We start from the raw sequence: 15718 nt of genomic DNA, 5'->3' as shown, positions 1-15718 counted from the left end.
TGCTCCCGGCCTGCTTTTCAAAAGAGAGCGGAGCTTTAACAGCTCATGCTTCGGTTGCTCAACAACAACAAAGCTGGAGAATCTCACGCAGCCAAAATAATGATTGTCAGTACCGGTGTTCAGCTTTACATTGTTCAAACCGGAGTCGGACACTGATAGAGAGACTCAGGAAGAAGTTGCAACTTTTAGAATGCATCTGGATGTTTCTGAATGGTTAGTGGATAAATTTATGTAGTTGCTGTGGAGTTGATTCAACTCATCGACTAGCATGTGCCGTCATGTTAATCTTTGTGCAAATCCAGCATTGAACTGACGTAAAATGATGGCATGACAACACTCTACTACAACAACTCTTCCTCTTCTCTAAAGCAGCCCAAAATGGCCTCACTCCCTTTGTTGTGTGTTCCCAGGGGCAGGGTTTATGTAAATTTTGGGGTTTGTGATGTCACCAACCCGGGAAGAAGCTCATTGTAGTCCCTACCAGCCGTTTGTTGTAGTTCTTAAAAAGCAAATTCTCCCTTTGCATTGAACTTTGAGCATCGTCACTTTGCAGATGTTGTTTATGCTCAAGCAGCAACATTAGACACTAACTAAAGTTAAAAAAGAGATCATAATCAAGGACCCCTTTAAAACAAAATTAATTTACTTGAGAAGCAAAACTGAACAAAAAATATTAAATTCCGATCTTAGGTAAGAAAATAAACAATTGAACAAAGAATGAATTGAAAATGTTTAAGATCTCTGAAAACGGATTAATCTGTTTAATCTATTTCATTATTAATCTATTTCAGCATCTCTGAATCTAGAAAAATGCAAAGGAGAAGCAGAAACAAGCAATAGAAGCATTGCTTATGCTCGTCATCAAACATTAAACAGCATATAAATCAAAACTGCCTAACATTACCAAATGAAATGTTTGACCCAGTAAGAGGTATAGGGCTGTGCAAGCTTTGTAGGTGTTGATGGAATCAATCTGTATTTTGATCATCGCTGAGTTCGATCCAGTTGTACTATAGTTTTTTGAAAAAAAACATGATTTTCTCAGCTTTTTGTTCAAAATGCTGCTTTTTTATGAAACTTACCTACATTCAGGAGTTCATAAAAAAAAAAAAAAAAGAATGAATGAAGCAGAATAAAATGTTTAAAAGCAGAGGCTCTGTTCTTTCTTTTGATATATTGTATGTTCAGATATTCATACAAAAAAATATTCTGGGGGCCATGAAATTTTTGTGAAAATGATCAAAAATGCTGGCGCCAGCTGGTAAATTAAAAAAAAAAAAAAAAAAAAAAGGCTTGTGGGGAAAGAGTTAAGAGTGTCTGCTTTAAAGTAAGAGAAATATCTTTAAGTTGGTTTTTACATGGTTGTGAAAATACCATTAAATACCATTTATCACATTAAAAGAAAATTTAATAAACAGTAAAGCAGTTTTAAAATATTTCTCTTTTCGTAATCGATGAAACTAAAGATAATGCTAAACTACTTTTAAATAATTTAATTATTTTAACGGGGCTTTTTTCTCCGTTGTTATATCAGGACTGTTGTATCACCAAGACATTTTTGACTTCATACTTGCCAAAAATATCTACATCAATTTTAATATGGAAATAAAAACTTGCACATCATAGAAGATGCATATTTAAAGGGTTAGTTCACCCAAAAATGAAAATTCTGTCATTTATTACTCACGCTCATGCTGTTCCAGACCTGTAAGACCTTCGTTCATCTTCGGAACGCAAATTAAGATATTTTTGTTTAAGTCCGATGGCTCTGTGAGGCCTACATAGGGAGCAATGACATTTCCTCTCTCAAGATCCATAAAGGTACTAAAAACATATTTAAATCAGTTCATGTGAGGACAGTGGTTCAATATTAATATTATAAAGCGACGAGAATATTTTTGGTGCGCCAAAAAAAACAAAATAACGAATTATTTAGTGATGGCCGATTTCAAAACACTGCTTCAGGAAGATTCGGAGCGTAATGAATCAGCATGTGGAATCCGCAGTTCGGAGCGCCAAAGTCACGTGATTTCAGCAGTTTGGCGGTTTGACACGCAATCCGAATCATGATTCGACATGCTGATTCATTACGCTCCGAATCTTCCTGAAGCAGTGTTTTGAAATCGGCCATCATTAAATAAGTCGTTATTTTGTTTTTTTTGGCGCACCAAAAATATTCTCGTCGCTTTATAATATTAATATTGAACCACTGTACTCACATTAACTGATTTAAATGTGTTTTTAGTACCTTTATGGATCTTGAGAGGAAATGTCATTGCTCCCTATGTAGGCCTCACGGAGCCATCGGATTTAAACAAAAATATCTTAATTTGTGTTCCGAAGATCAACAAAGGTCTTACGGGTGTAAAACGGCACGAGGGTGAGTAATTAATGACAGAATTTTCATTTTTGGGTGAACTAACCCTTTAAGTCATTGTATGCACATTATGAATGGGATTTCTATATTGTTGTTTTTTTGTTTGTTTTTGTTTAATAAATTAACAGAAGTTAGCCTAATGTCACTGACCCTTTCACAGTTTTGCTTCTCAAGTGGAAAAAAATGCACCTTGTTTTAAGGATGTTTAGATATTTTTACTGGAAAATAAGACAAAAATACATATTATGAAAATATAGACAATCCAGATGTTCACAAATAGCTTTAGGCTAGCTGCTAAACATAGTGCTTCCAGTCAAATAGCAGGTGCCATTATAATGAGTATGGAGAAACAATGCGCCACCCTTGGATTTCTCCTGTGAATCAGCAGGGTGCTTGGATTAACTGTCCAGCGCAGGGCTATCATCAGATACCGCAGCTCCAGCGCTCCACACAGTGTGCAGGTTCATTGGATGAGAGTCATGGCTGTTAAGTTATCTGGGAGTACTCTGTAGAGAACTGATCTGACATACACTGATAAGGGCTTCTGGAGTGCTGCAGCTCGACTGCTTTCATTAGGACAGAACTGTTTGCTACACAGGAACACCAGTTAAACGAAGGCAGTGACACGGCCTAATTTAATCACACTCATGTGCTGCACCAATGTTCAATCTACAGCTGCAATAATGCAAGCAAAACAATCTGCATAGTGGGTCTGCAGTGTCTGATAAGATGTGATTTGATTTGAAACACTTTTTTAGTTTCCAATTTATCTCTTCTAAAGTGTTTTTTAATAATAAAATATTGAAAAGAGCATATGAATCATTCCTTCAGAATTTGTATTTTCAGTGCAGTTGTAACAGCATGCACCCTATGCTAAAAAAAGGACACTGGAAATGAGAGGTTGTTAAACTTACAGCCATCTATAGATAAACCATATATTTTAATAAATGTTATAATCCCACGCAGCTTTGATGCGTAATAGCAGGAGCACTTTGGAATACGACCACTGCATCTAAAAGGAAGCGTCATTCAGTCCACGACAGTGTCTGAGTATAAGTTGATCTGAAGAGCAGTACTTGATGACTAATCTAGAATGACGTCCATTGACTGCGAGGTGACAGCCATGAACCGAGAAAGATGACGCCACTTTTTTTTTTTTAAACTTTGCCTTTTTATTTGAATATTGAATTCATTTTCAGTTCCAGAGGGAGAGCTGAGGACTAAAATTCAACTAGCTGTGTTCTTAATCTGAAGTCAGTATTGTTCTTTTCCTTTAGGTCATGACGTTATGAGTCAAACATCTGAGTTATACAGCTAGAAGCAAGGGTGTAGACTAAGAATATTCTGAAAAGTGGGTGGGGCATATTGTTAACCTTTTCAACTTGGCTTATGAATATTAATTAGGTGATGTAACACATATGCCTGGTAGTCCTATCTGTTTTCCTGAAAAGGTTTCCTGGTAACCATCGGATATAACTGATGCACTGTAAAAAAATATATATATATATATATATATATATATATATATTTTCATGATTTATGACATTTTTTCTTTTGTCAAATCAACTTCAATAATTAATGTGGTTCAGATAGCATAATATTTTGAGTTTCTGTTGATTAAACCAATCGCCTTCATTGTATTAACTCAAAATTTTAATTTCAATGAACTGAAAATTTTTAAAGCAACCAGGTAACTTAACTTTTTAAGTTAAACCAACAAGTCTTTTTTACAGTGTAGAGTTTTACTTTGTCTTCAAGTTAAGTAATTTTATGTATTCAGATAAAGGGGACTAAATGGGATTAAGAGGACTAAATGACTGGAGATGTCTGGTATAAGTCACAAGTATGTCGTTTGTGACATTTTAATCAAAATGACAAGGTCTAAAAAAAAATGTAACATGCATAGATGAACAGTTCACAGTAAGATCAAAAACATCCATTTAGAAAATAGATAAGAGTCAAAATCTGAGGCGACTACAGGGATTCAACTCAAGATCACTCACTTAACAGTTTATCTATTGCCAAAATTATGAAAAAAAGATCAGACAAGAATAGAAAATTATTGAAAATATTAAAATTAGGAATGTCAGAATCAGAATGTGTAGATTCTGAATAAAAAAATTACCATCAAAAACAAGACAAGCTGAAGGATGTTCACTAACCCGGAAAGTTTTTCAATTGGATTGGCTTTTTGAAGTTCCATGATCATTTCGATTCAATTTCAGTGAGTAAAGAACATATTTTTACTCATGTGCGTTATGTATTATGCGCATTATCATGACAGACAGCATGTTGACAGCCACTCATTTCGCCATTTTCTCCCTCTTCTCAGAAAGCGATGACACATACAAAACATCCGGTAGTTTTCCAGGAAATGCGTGTACTCCCTGGACCTCTACTTCTAGTAAATACTACAGTGTATTGTGCATGTTATTTTATGACAGGCATCAATGTTGTGATATTCAAATGATATGGATTTGAAAACAGATGGATCGTAAGGTAACAATTATTTATTTCTTTCCGGGAAGTATTCAGTGAAGTGAATGATGCCCATAAGTGTTATAATGTGTGTTCTAATATTCCAACTGACAGCCAGCCTAAGTTTTTGAGGGATGTGACAACGTGCGCAAGGGGTGAACTATGTTTGATTTTTTTGGGGGTTATTATAAAAATGTGCTAGAGACATTCAAAATGCTTTTTGCGTAGTTCATCATACTTATTTTATGGAATGAAGTTTATTTCGTGGCTTAAATAAATTACAATTGCAAATCCTGTTGTAAATAATAGTGAAAATCACTTTTTAAAACTGTTGTACCATTATTACCCCTTCTGATTTTGACTAAGATTTTTTTATTTCATGATGACCTTAAAACAAGAAATGGTAAAAGTTGAGAAAAGAAAACAACATAATAGCAAAAGAATCACTGAGGAAAAAAAAGAGGATGCTTCAGCTTTCCAAAAGTTCTTAAGCTCAGCTTCTTTTTCCCGTTTTCCATTACGGTTTTTGTAATGCTATTTTTCTAGTGCAGGATGTTTCATATTGAATTCCTAGAGATGATAAACTTTCATAAAGGATGAAGAGAAGGGTCTCCATGAATAAAGCATCCCTGAGTTCGGTAATAGAGCTGCCTAAGGTTGCTGGGCACTTTCTAAAAAATAGGCCATGTTTTGCCGTTCGTGTCTGCTGTTGCCCGTCTTTTGTGAGCGAGAGTGAAACGAGCCTTTTTTGGCACCAGCGAACGTGTCACAGCAGAAGGTGAAACACGTGGTGCGAGATGCACTTTCTCAGAATGGTGGCTCTGAGTTGCCCGTGGCGAGAGCTCTGCTCATTAAATTTTCAGTTTAATATCTCCATATTTCCCCGCTTTTCCCCTGTTCTGCTCCCCATTTAAAATAGCTTTATCTGATGAGAGTATGAGCTGAAAAACGAGAAGAAATTGAGGGATTTTTTTTTTTTTTTTTTTTTGCCAGTTTTTGTTATTGACAACCTGAATCAAAAAGGAAGGATAATGAAAGTGAGACACATTTGTGGCCCTCATTTTTAAAATGGCAGCACTGCACTGAGCGGGATATGATGCTCACACTGAGTACCCTAAAACAGATGACGCATAGTAGTATAATTACCACTACTACATCACAGATGATTCAATCATTATTGATTCCAACTCATGAAGAAGAAAACCACTGTACCCTCAAATATAGAAATAACATTATCATTGGCTTCTATCTTTTTTTTAGCTTTTAAATCTTGATTTGCAGCTAATATTTTATAAGCACATCTGTCTTATGTAAATGCACTAGAAGGTGATGAGCCTTTCTTGTAAGATACCCCCGGAGAATTTTACGTAATGTAAAGTCTGACATTATGAAGTGTGTGTAGTGTGTGTAACTCCAGGATATGCTGTTGATACACTGAACGGTTATTATAGATATCTTCATGCTTACATTTCTCTTCAGGCAGTAGTTATTCAACATGCTCTCAACACAGAATAACTACAAACCTTGTGAGCTGCCTCCAGGTAGGCAAATTAATTGTTATCCTAAGATACCTTGCTTTGGCCTTTTTCAAATGCAGCATCGCATGTATCCTACACGGAGCAGGCAGTCCCAGAATGCATTGTTTTGAGCAATGAAAGATGGTGAATATAAAAGAAAATACTTAGAATAGTGATTAAAATAATCAAAGTAGTCAATAATAGTAGTCAATAATTTTATTCCTTAAAACTCATCTTTGATCACCAAAATGACATATTTAAACTTTTTTTTTTCCTGTGAATTTTTTTTCTTCATTCCTTTAAATAGCTTGAATGTAACTTTACAACCTTGCCTCATTTAATATACGCGGATCAATGGATACACAAACTAGCCCCACCTCCACTCGCTCACGCCAGCTCAGCGATCCACTCGGTCAACTTACTGAGGTAAACGCTGCACAATGGTATTGCTCGGACACATAACGGAAATTAATATGATTAGCCTGTGTTATTAAACAGCTAATAATGTGTTGCTAATGTGGGTTCAGTAAGGTTCAACGATTAACAATCAAGCGATTTAATCGCCATTAATCACATCCAAAATAAAAGATTGTGTCTACATAATATGTGTGTGTACTGTGTATATTTATTATGTATATATAAATACACAATATATACATGCATGTGTGTGTATATTATATTATGTAAACTAGACACAATCTTTTATTATGGATGTGATTAATCGCGATTAATCGTTTGACAGCACTAAAATTAATACTTTTATATTTATTATTTTTGATCAAATAAATGCAGCCTTGGTGAGCATTTGAGATTTCCTTCAAAAATATTTAAAAAAAATTTACTGACCATAAACTTTTATACAGTAGCGTATGTATATTTATGCTTATTAAAGGTATAGTCAAAAATGAAAATTCTTTACTTAAAAGAAGATATATTGGTAACCAAACAGTTTTGGTTCCAATTGACTTCCATTGTATAGACAAAAAAACAATGAAAGTCAATGGGCACCAAAACTGTTTGGTTACCAACAGTTTTCAAAATATCTTTTTTTTAACATGTTCCACAGACAAAAGAAAGTCATACAGGTTTGGAACGACATGAGGATGGGTAAATGATGACAGAATTTTCATTTTTGGGTGGACTATCTCTTTAAAGTATTGAATTGTTCCTCTGGAATCGCTTGCATTGAAATCAATTGTGAATGAAATCTCTCTTGCGCTTTGCATGAGGAGGACTACATGTACTGTATGACGCACAGAGTTGCTGCCTAAATAAAGTGTTGCAAATCAGTCACTTATAAAGTTCTATTTCAGTTTGGATTCTGTTATACACTGCAGCTGTCTATGTAGGCAGTAGGTAGCGAGGCAGCTCACTATGTTTTGTAACAGATCTAATGAATTCCCTTCCTGCCATACGCATCATAACGGAAAATTTTGCCTTAGGATGATTCACTCTCATTGTTATATTTGTAATTGTGTGTGTTCACTTCGTATTAAACATCTTTTATATTCTCTTATTAAGCATATTCTGTATTCTAGCACCACATTTAAGATCCTTTGCTGCACGGCACCATAAATATCTCCTCAAATGAAATATGGTTGAGCACTCAACAAAACCCCAATGAGAACTGGTTTCAGAGCAGAGGCATCCTTTCCCCACCATTACCTCTGACCTACAAACACACGTGTGTAAGTCAAGCTAGTAGTTACCAGCGTCACTGATTTTAGTGCTCACATGTGAGGCACGAGCTGTGTGAACACATCCTTTTTTTTTTTTTCCTTTTTTTTTTTTCCCTTTCCAGAAGCTTTATTTGCCAAGTATGCTCACACAGATTTTCGACTTTTATATGTTACAGAGAAAACCTCTAGACACAGAATGAGATGAGCTAAAAAATAAAACAACAGTTACAGAGACACAGACACAAGAGAAGGGTATGGGGGTGTTGCTTTGTACAGAAACATGCAAAATGAATTGGGTATGTAAAAAAAAAAATGTATATACAAGTAGTATACACTACTTATAATAATAATAATAATAATAATAATAATACCAATAATCCACTCAATCTTCTGTTGCCTTTTCGTGTCCAATGTGGTAACCAAGCGAAAGCAGACTGTTATTAAAGTGTATCGGACCGACTGAGTAGAATAGAATTAGTGCTATTATTCTATAATGTTATAAAAGTGTGCTGGCTATTTTCAGACAGTTCACATTCACCTTAACATAATCTCTAACTTAAGCAAACGCTGTTAATACACGTTTAATTAACAAAACAAAACATTTCAATGCTATAAATATGTGCACATGTAAAGAAATAAACAGCAGATGCTGGCTGTTTTCAGAGTTCACGTTAGCGAGTAGTCTACGTCTAATAATAAACACAACATAATCTCTAACTTAAGCAAATGCTTTTAATACACATTTAGTTAAAAGGATAGTTCACCTAAAAAATGAAAATTCTGTCATTTACTCACCCTCATGTAGTTCCAAACCTGTATACATTTCTTTGTTCTACAGAAAGGAAGATATTTGGAAGAATGTTTGAAACTGAGCAGATCTCGCCCCTCATTGACTACCATAGTAGGAAAAAAAATACTATGGGAGTCATTGCAAAACTTTATTTTCTTTTGAAATTCTTTATTCATTTGCAAATCTATGTGGCATGGTTTTGACTTCATATAAATCCAGGTGATCACTTATATGTTATATGTCTAGTCATATCATCCAGCCCTAAAACTATGTTTATTTAAAAACATCCAATTATGCAGAATATAAGATGGTAAATATTTAACTGATGAGTTGTCAATACAATATATAACAATTACAATATATAGGGTATGATTTTACCTCAAAATTCAACATTTTGACACAAAATGATAACTGCAAATCCACGTTTCGCTGCCTGGAGTCCAGTTGTTTCTTGTCAAATCTATTTTTACAGTCAATTCGCAAACCTCTTTCCCCTTTTAGATGTTTTGTGTGTTTTTTGCAGCATTCACGTTGAAAACCAATGCTGCCACTCAGTTTTCAATGCGGCCAATGGTAACGTCACATGCATACCCTCTATTTGTGACCCTAGACCAAAAACCAAAAACAAGTAGCACAGGCATATTTGTAGCAATATCGATTTTTCTTTTATGCCAAAAATCATTAGGATATTAAGTAAAGATCATGTTCCATGAACATATTTAGTAAATTTCCTACTGTAAATATATCAAAAATGTATATTTGTGAGTGGATATGCATTGCTAACGACTTCATTTGGACAACTTTAAAGGCAATTTTCTCAATATTTAGAATTTTTTGCACCCTCAGATTCCAGATTTTCAAATAGTTGTATCTCAGTCAAATATTGTCCTGTAAACCATAAACTATACATCAATGGAAAGCTTATTTATTCAGCTTTCAGATGATGTATAAATCTCAATTTCAAAAAATTGACCCTTATGATTGGTTTATGGTCTAGGGTCACATTTGCCATGTAGCTGTTTGATGCGGTTACATCCACCTTTTGTTTAACGTAAGAAGCGCAGACATTTTTAACTTGAGCCACTTTAACTTGTCAGGCACTGCTGCTTTATGTTGCAAACTGGTATTTGTCAACATATTATTTTCTTAATTTATTATCGTAATCATAAACACACTGGTTTGTAGTTCAGATAGTTTACTGTTTAATGCACTTTGTCATTCTTTTACAGTGTCTAATGAATCAGAAGTCTCATTTACCTGAAATAGCTTTCTTCTGCATTGAAAAATCAGGTGAATATTATAGCAGAAGTATTTGTGTTTATAACGTTGATAAACCAGGTATCTTGTATGCTAGGATAAGTAGTTACCAACCCTTTGATAAGGTTGATATGGAAAACGTTACAGCTGAAATAAAAAGGGTTGTGCTAAATTATTCATGTAAGTGCTTTAACAAAATATGAGCTTTCACATGTCCAGAACACTGGACTAGTATAAAATAAAAATAAAAAACTGTGAAAACATAATGAGGTTTTTTCCTGTTTTCGATCATTCAGAAGAACCTTCAATTCAGTCTCTACACAAAATAAAGAGCTCTTCCAAGTGACAGTGACTATAATTCCCGGTTCAAAGGTTTCTTACAGACCTCATTGGCATCAGATTTGAACGCACTGCTGGAAAACACATTCAAGAGACAAATTAGAAGTTACGAAACAAATTAAAACAGCAGTTCCTCCTCTACGAGAAGAGAGCAGAGTCTTGTTGTAAGTGTGAAAGTGCAAATTGAAGAGAGTGTTTCACAACACCGTTACTGGTGGGTTAAATGGAGGGTGACATTTTAGCACCCTGTTGAGAAAAGTGCGCAAAACATGGGCTAATAGTTTGCTGAGCTGGCACAGAGCTTGTATACTGTATATTAGGGGAGCTGGCCAGGGTGCTGAAGTTAGTGTCTGATGCAAGAGTGAATGTAGGAGCTGTCCATGGTAGCACTGACTGTCAGAAATACAACATAACTTTGTGAACCTGTGTGTCTTTACATGATACGTTTGTGTAATATGATAACATAGAGGTAGAAGTAGCCACACAAACTCAAGACAGTTTCAAACATCATTCTCAGTTAAATTAAAACAATACATTGCGTTCCATCAGCTCTTATGCTAGATTTCCCACAGGACTTCATAGTCTTACAGTGCAGTTTGCGTCTATTTATGCAAACTGCATGAACTTTTATACTCCCCCAAGTCATCCAACTAAAGGCAGTTAACATTAACAGAGGACATTTGCATCAGGAAAATGTGAAGAGGGTGCCCGTTTGATATTTGTGTTCTTGGTTCTTTTTTTCCCTCCTTTGTGCACATGTGTGTTTGTTAGAGATAGAGAAGCACATTAATGAAACAGTCATGGCCTGAAGAAAACATTTCATGGGGAATTCAAGTGGCTAATACCAGCTGCATGTGCTTCAGAAATACTGGCATGACATTTTCTCAGCTGAAGACACACGCCCTCCTCATATAACCTGTGGGAGTTGTCATCTGTGTATGTGCTGTCCTTGAACTGTAAGAGTCTAATTTTCATCATTTGCAATAAGGACAGGATTACCAACAAGCCATGTGAGGCATGTGCTCTAGGGCCTATGCCCTTTTTTTTTCCTTTCTTTTTTTTTCAGGACAGGATTACCAACCAGGCATGTGGAACACTCTTTATTTTGCAGATTTTTTGTTTTGTTTTGTTTTGTTTTGTTTTGTTTTGTTTTGTTTTGTTTTTTGTTTTGTTTTGTTTTGTTTTATTTTTTGTTTTGTTTTGTTTTATTTTTTGTTTTGTTTTGTTCTGTTTTGTTTTGTGTTTTGTTTTATCCTAGAACAACCTTTGATGGCAAATGTTCTACTGTGATAAAAGTTGATTGTAGATGCATAAATTACAGCAGTCACTCACCTCAGATAATCTGCATCTGAAAACATCAGAGGAGGAAAAACACTTGCATTAGTCTTAGACAGTCACTTCAGTAGAGAGCTTGAACATCTTTACTTTAATTCGCCCACATCTCTTACGTCAGGTAAAAACAAACAAACAGTGAAAGTCAAAATATCTTCAAATATAAGCCATGCATTATATAGTGGTGACTAATAACGTGAATCAGTTTCTTCACTTGCTTTTGGTGCTTGGTGAAGATTGATTTTGGACTATTTACTTGTGGTTGTGTTTACTTTTTAACATTTAGGGATACTTACACAGTATCATAATCGCAGGAAAATGTTTCACATCAAGGGCGTCATGTGCCATCATGAGTGGGTTGGGTGACATTTGTGCTCCAGGGGCCGATGATCATTTGATCCAGCCCTGTTTGCAATGATTGACAAAAAATGTGAAGAGTAATGATTTTAGAGTGATCTATGGGGACACCTGACTGGCAGTGAGAGGCACCACCTGACTGGGACTGATGTTACACCTGTAGTCTGTCAGGAAGAGACTGTCATCCTGTCATCTTGTGCTCTCGCAAATCTGTTTAACAACATGGATTGTAGTGTCTATTTCACAAGCCTAGACTCGAATAAGTCTGGTTTACTAGATCATCAGTGTCTCCTTTGCCTTGTAAAACCTAATAGAGCACCACAATACACATATTACTCATAGCTGTGAATCAGTTGGCCATGTTTTGTAATTAAAGTAATATTCTGGGTTCAATACATGTTAAGCTCAATCCACTGCATTTGTGAAATAATTTTCATTAACACAACAAATCGTTATTTTCTTTCAGGGCCAATGTTTAAAGGAATTAAAAGCAGAAATGTTAAGCTTATAATTTTATAAAAGCACTTGCATTAATTCTTCTGATAAATCTTGTGTATTATTTGAGCTGTAAAGATCATTTTTACAGTTGTTTTAGCGTTTATAATGTTCCATTGTGATGGCAATGAAGTTGTAAAGTTGTATTTACACTACCATTCTAGAGTTTAGACTCTCTTATGCTCACCAAGGATGCATTTATTTGTTCAAAAATACAGTAAAAAACAGTAATATTGCGAAATATTATGCCAGTTAAAAAATGATTTTTCAGAAATCATTCTAATATGATGATTTGGTGCTCAAAAAACATTTCTTACAATTTATCAATGTTAAAAATGGTTGTGCTGTTTGATATTTTTGTGGACATTTCTTTTCAGGATTCTTTGATGAATATAGAAAGTTCAAAAGAACAGCATTTATTTAAAATAAAAGTTTTTGTAACATTATAAATGTCTAACTTTTACCTTGATCATCCGAAAAAACTGCATTTATTTGAAATTTATTTTGTATAGCAATGTAGAAGCCTTTACTGACACTTTTGATCAGCTTAATGCATCCTTGCTGAATAAAAGAATTTTTCTTTCAAAAAAAAAAAAAAAAAACCCTTACTGACCACACACTTTTGAACAGTAGTGTTTTCACACTCAAACCATGTTACCATGCATATTGTTTACATCTTTCTTGTGGCTATACTATTGAAGCCTCGGTGTAACCCAGATGCTGTCTGATGCAGATTCTGCTGTTTTGAGTAAAAAAGCAAGGTTTTTTTTTTTTTTTTTTGGTAATCAGCAGTGTTGGGGAAAGTTACCTTTAAAAGTAATATATTACAATATTGCGCTACTCCCTAAAAAAGTAACTAAATGCGTTACTTAGTTACTTTTTTGAAAAGTAATGTGTTACTTTTTCTCATCTGGGCTAAGTTCTATTTTTGGCAAATGTAAAGGCCCTTTCACACCAAAAGTGAAATGAATAAGCCTAGTAATGCGTTACTAGTTACTTAAAAAAGTAATCTGATTACGTAACTTGCACTACTTGTGTTACCCCCAACACTGGTAATCAGCATTATCCAACAAACACTGCTGATTAAGCTTAACTTTTACTGAACCCAGAATATTCTTAAGACATGTCCTTATGAGCTGAAGCCGTCAGGAGCAGAAACACTTCCAACCTGCCCACCTCTTCCCATCCTGGGGCCCAGCAGCCCTGCATCCTCAAAGCACTGCCTGAACCCCAGCTGAAAGGAATATTTCAACATAGCGGTGAGGAGTGGATAAAGAAACACTCTCTCTCATTGCATCCTCTTTGCTGGGTTCTCTCTCTTCTCCATGTCTCTTCTCTCTCGCTTTCTCTGAAAGAGAGCTTTTTCTCTGTCGCTCTTTTTCTCTCTCTCAAGCCCACGCCTGGTGCAGGCTCGGTTGAATCATGGGATTGAGTGGGTGGGAATGTGCTTCTTTTCTCCCAAAGACACGCAGACATACATACACACTTGCGCACACAAACTCACACTCTGACGTATCCCAGGCGGACTGGAGGATGCAGCCTGCGGCTCAGCTTTCTGACATTTCTCCTCCCTTATCTCTTCTTTTCCCCTGCATTTCCTCGTTTTCATGTGCTGATGCATAATGGATTTTTGCATACTGCCTGATGTGTGACATAATGAGCCAGTGCTTGCTAACCTTTTGATTCCATTAAAATTGTTACAGATGCTTTTCCTTCCCCCACTCTGTGATTTCTCGTCTATAGAAGATTGATGTAAGAGTATAAACAACATTACTCAACATATGGTTTCATCCAGCCAGCCACTATATGTAGTTATGCAGAATCTTGATTCTGATTAGCCAATTGTGGTATTCTGCATTCAGATATTGTGCATAATGACACTAAAGCTGTAGGTTTGCCTGTTGTCCCTGGCAACGAATTTCCTACGCTGTGCTAGTTTCACTCCACATTCTCTTTCTTCCAACATACTAAAATAATTTCCACTCAAATCATTGTTTCATGCCCATTTATTAATATAAATTGCAGTGTATTAAGCAGGATAATGTATGGTCAGCCAGTTATTATTATAAAATAAAGCTCTTGATGATACAAGATCCCTCTGCTTTGTGTTGGGGTCATGATGATCTTGTCTGGTTTATTTTAATGACCATCACTAAAGATATGTGGGCAGTATCAGATGTGAATGAATAAATCTGGTCATGGTGCATTCCAGTACTCCTGGGAAGTTCGTATTTATGAGTTGGGAAGTTGAAATTATGATGCCAGGTGCGTTCAAATCAGTTTGGTTGGAGAAAGATGGTGACGTACATGTGACGTACATGTAATTTAGCTAGTTAAAAAAATAACTATTCATTTAATTAATTTCAACAAATTTGTTTTCTCAGTGACAAGCCCTCAAATAGGAAATTTTGGACTCAAAGAAAATCTGGAGTTTGCCACTCATAATTACGACTTAGTGCTGGTGTTCATGTGTGTTTAACTCGTAAATGCGATCTTTCCGACATGACTTGAAAGCACTGTTATTTGAGGTGAAACTGAAGCACATAGTGAAAGGCACGTCCTCATAATTAGGGATCACAATGTTAAATGTTGTAACTACTGTGCACCATCTGGAACCAAAAAGCATCTTTCTCTATTGACAGTCATTCAAAAGTAGCCGTGTCTTTTGTCTAAAGAGATTACGAGACCTAATAACATCATGAACAGACCACCTGACATTAATTTAGTATGAATGTCGATGCTGGTCCAGGGTTGTTTATGTTGGTTTGAGCTGGTGGACTGCCATTGTCTTTCTGGTGAAGCTGTTTGACTAAAAGTCTAGCTGGATAACCTAAGGATAAGCAGCTTGGTGGGGACACAAGGCTGGTTTTGTGTGCAAGCGAATATAGTTGGCAGACTGTGACATTTGGCCTAGAGTTAAAGTGGTTGTTTTCTGTAGAAAACAAAGAATCCAAGGCACTTCTTCTGGTTCAAAAATGTTAAATGTTATTTAAACATGGCTCACTCTAGAAACATTAAACGTGACTAAAACATTACAAAACTACCTATCTACACCTGTAACTCATTTTGTACCTGACACACTCTAAGGAAGGCTGAA

General features: G+C 35.5%; 1 protein-coding gene across 1 annotated transcript in view; it reads left to right on the top strand.

Moving 5' to 3' along the window:
* Positions 1-4760: 4760 nt before the first annotated feature.
* The window catches only part of dlgap1a (discs, large (Drosophila) homolog-associated protein 1a), a 78100-nt gene continuing 67142 nt past the window's right edge, over positions 4761-15718 (top strand). The window contains exon 1 of the mRNA XM_051874706.1: positions 4761-4876. Coding sequence (XP_051730666.1) covers positions 4865-4876 — 12 coding nt within the window. The 5' untranslated portion in view covers positions 4761-4864. The remainder of the gene's footprint in view (positions 4877-15718) is intronic.

Source organism: Ctenopharyngodon idella, chromosome 2, assembly GCF_019924925.1.
Source record: "Ctenopharyngodon idella isolate HZGC_01 chromosome 2, HZGC01, whole genome shotgun sequence".
NCBI classification, from domain to species: domain Eukaryota; kingdom Metazoa; phylum Chordata; class Actinopteri; order Cypriniformes; family Xenocyprididae; genus Ctenopharyngodon; species Ctenopharyngodon idella.
The sequence above is the reverse complement of the archived record's forward strand: the minus strand, read 5'-3'. Positions and strand labels throughout refer to the sequence as shown.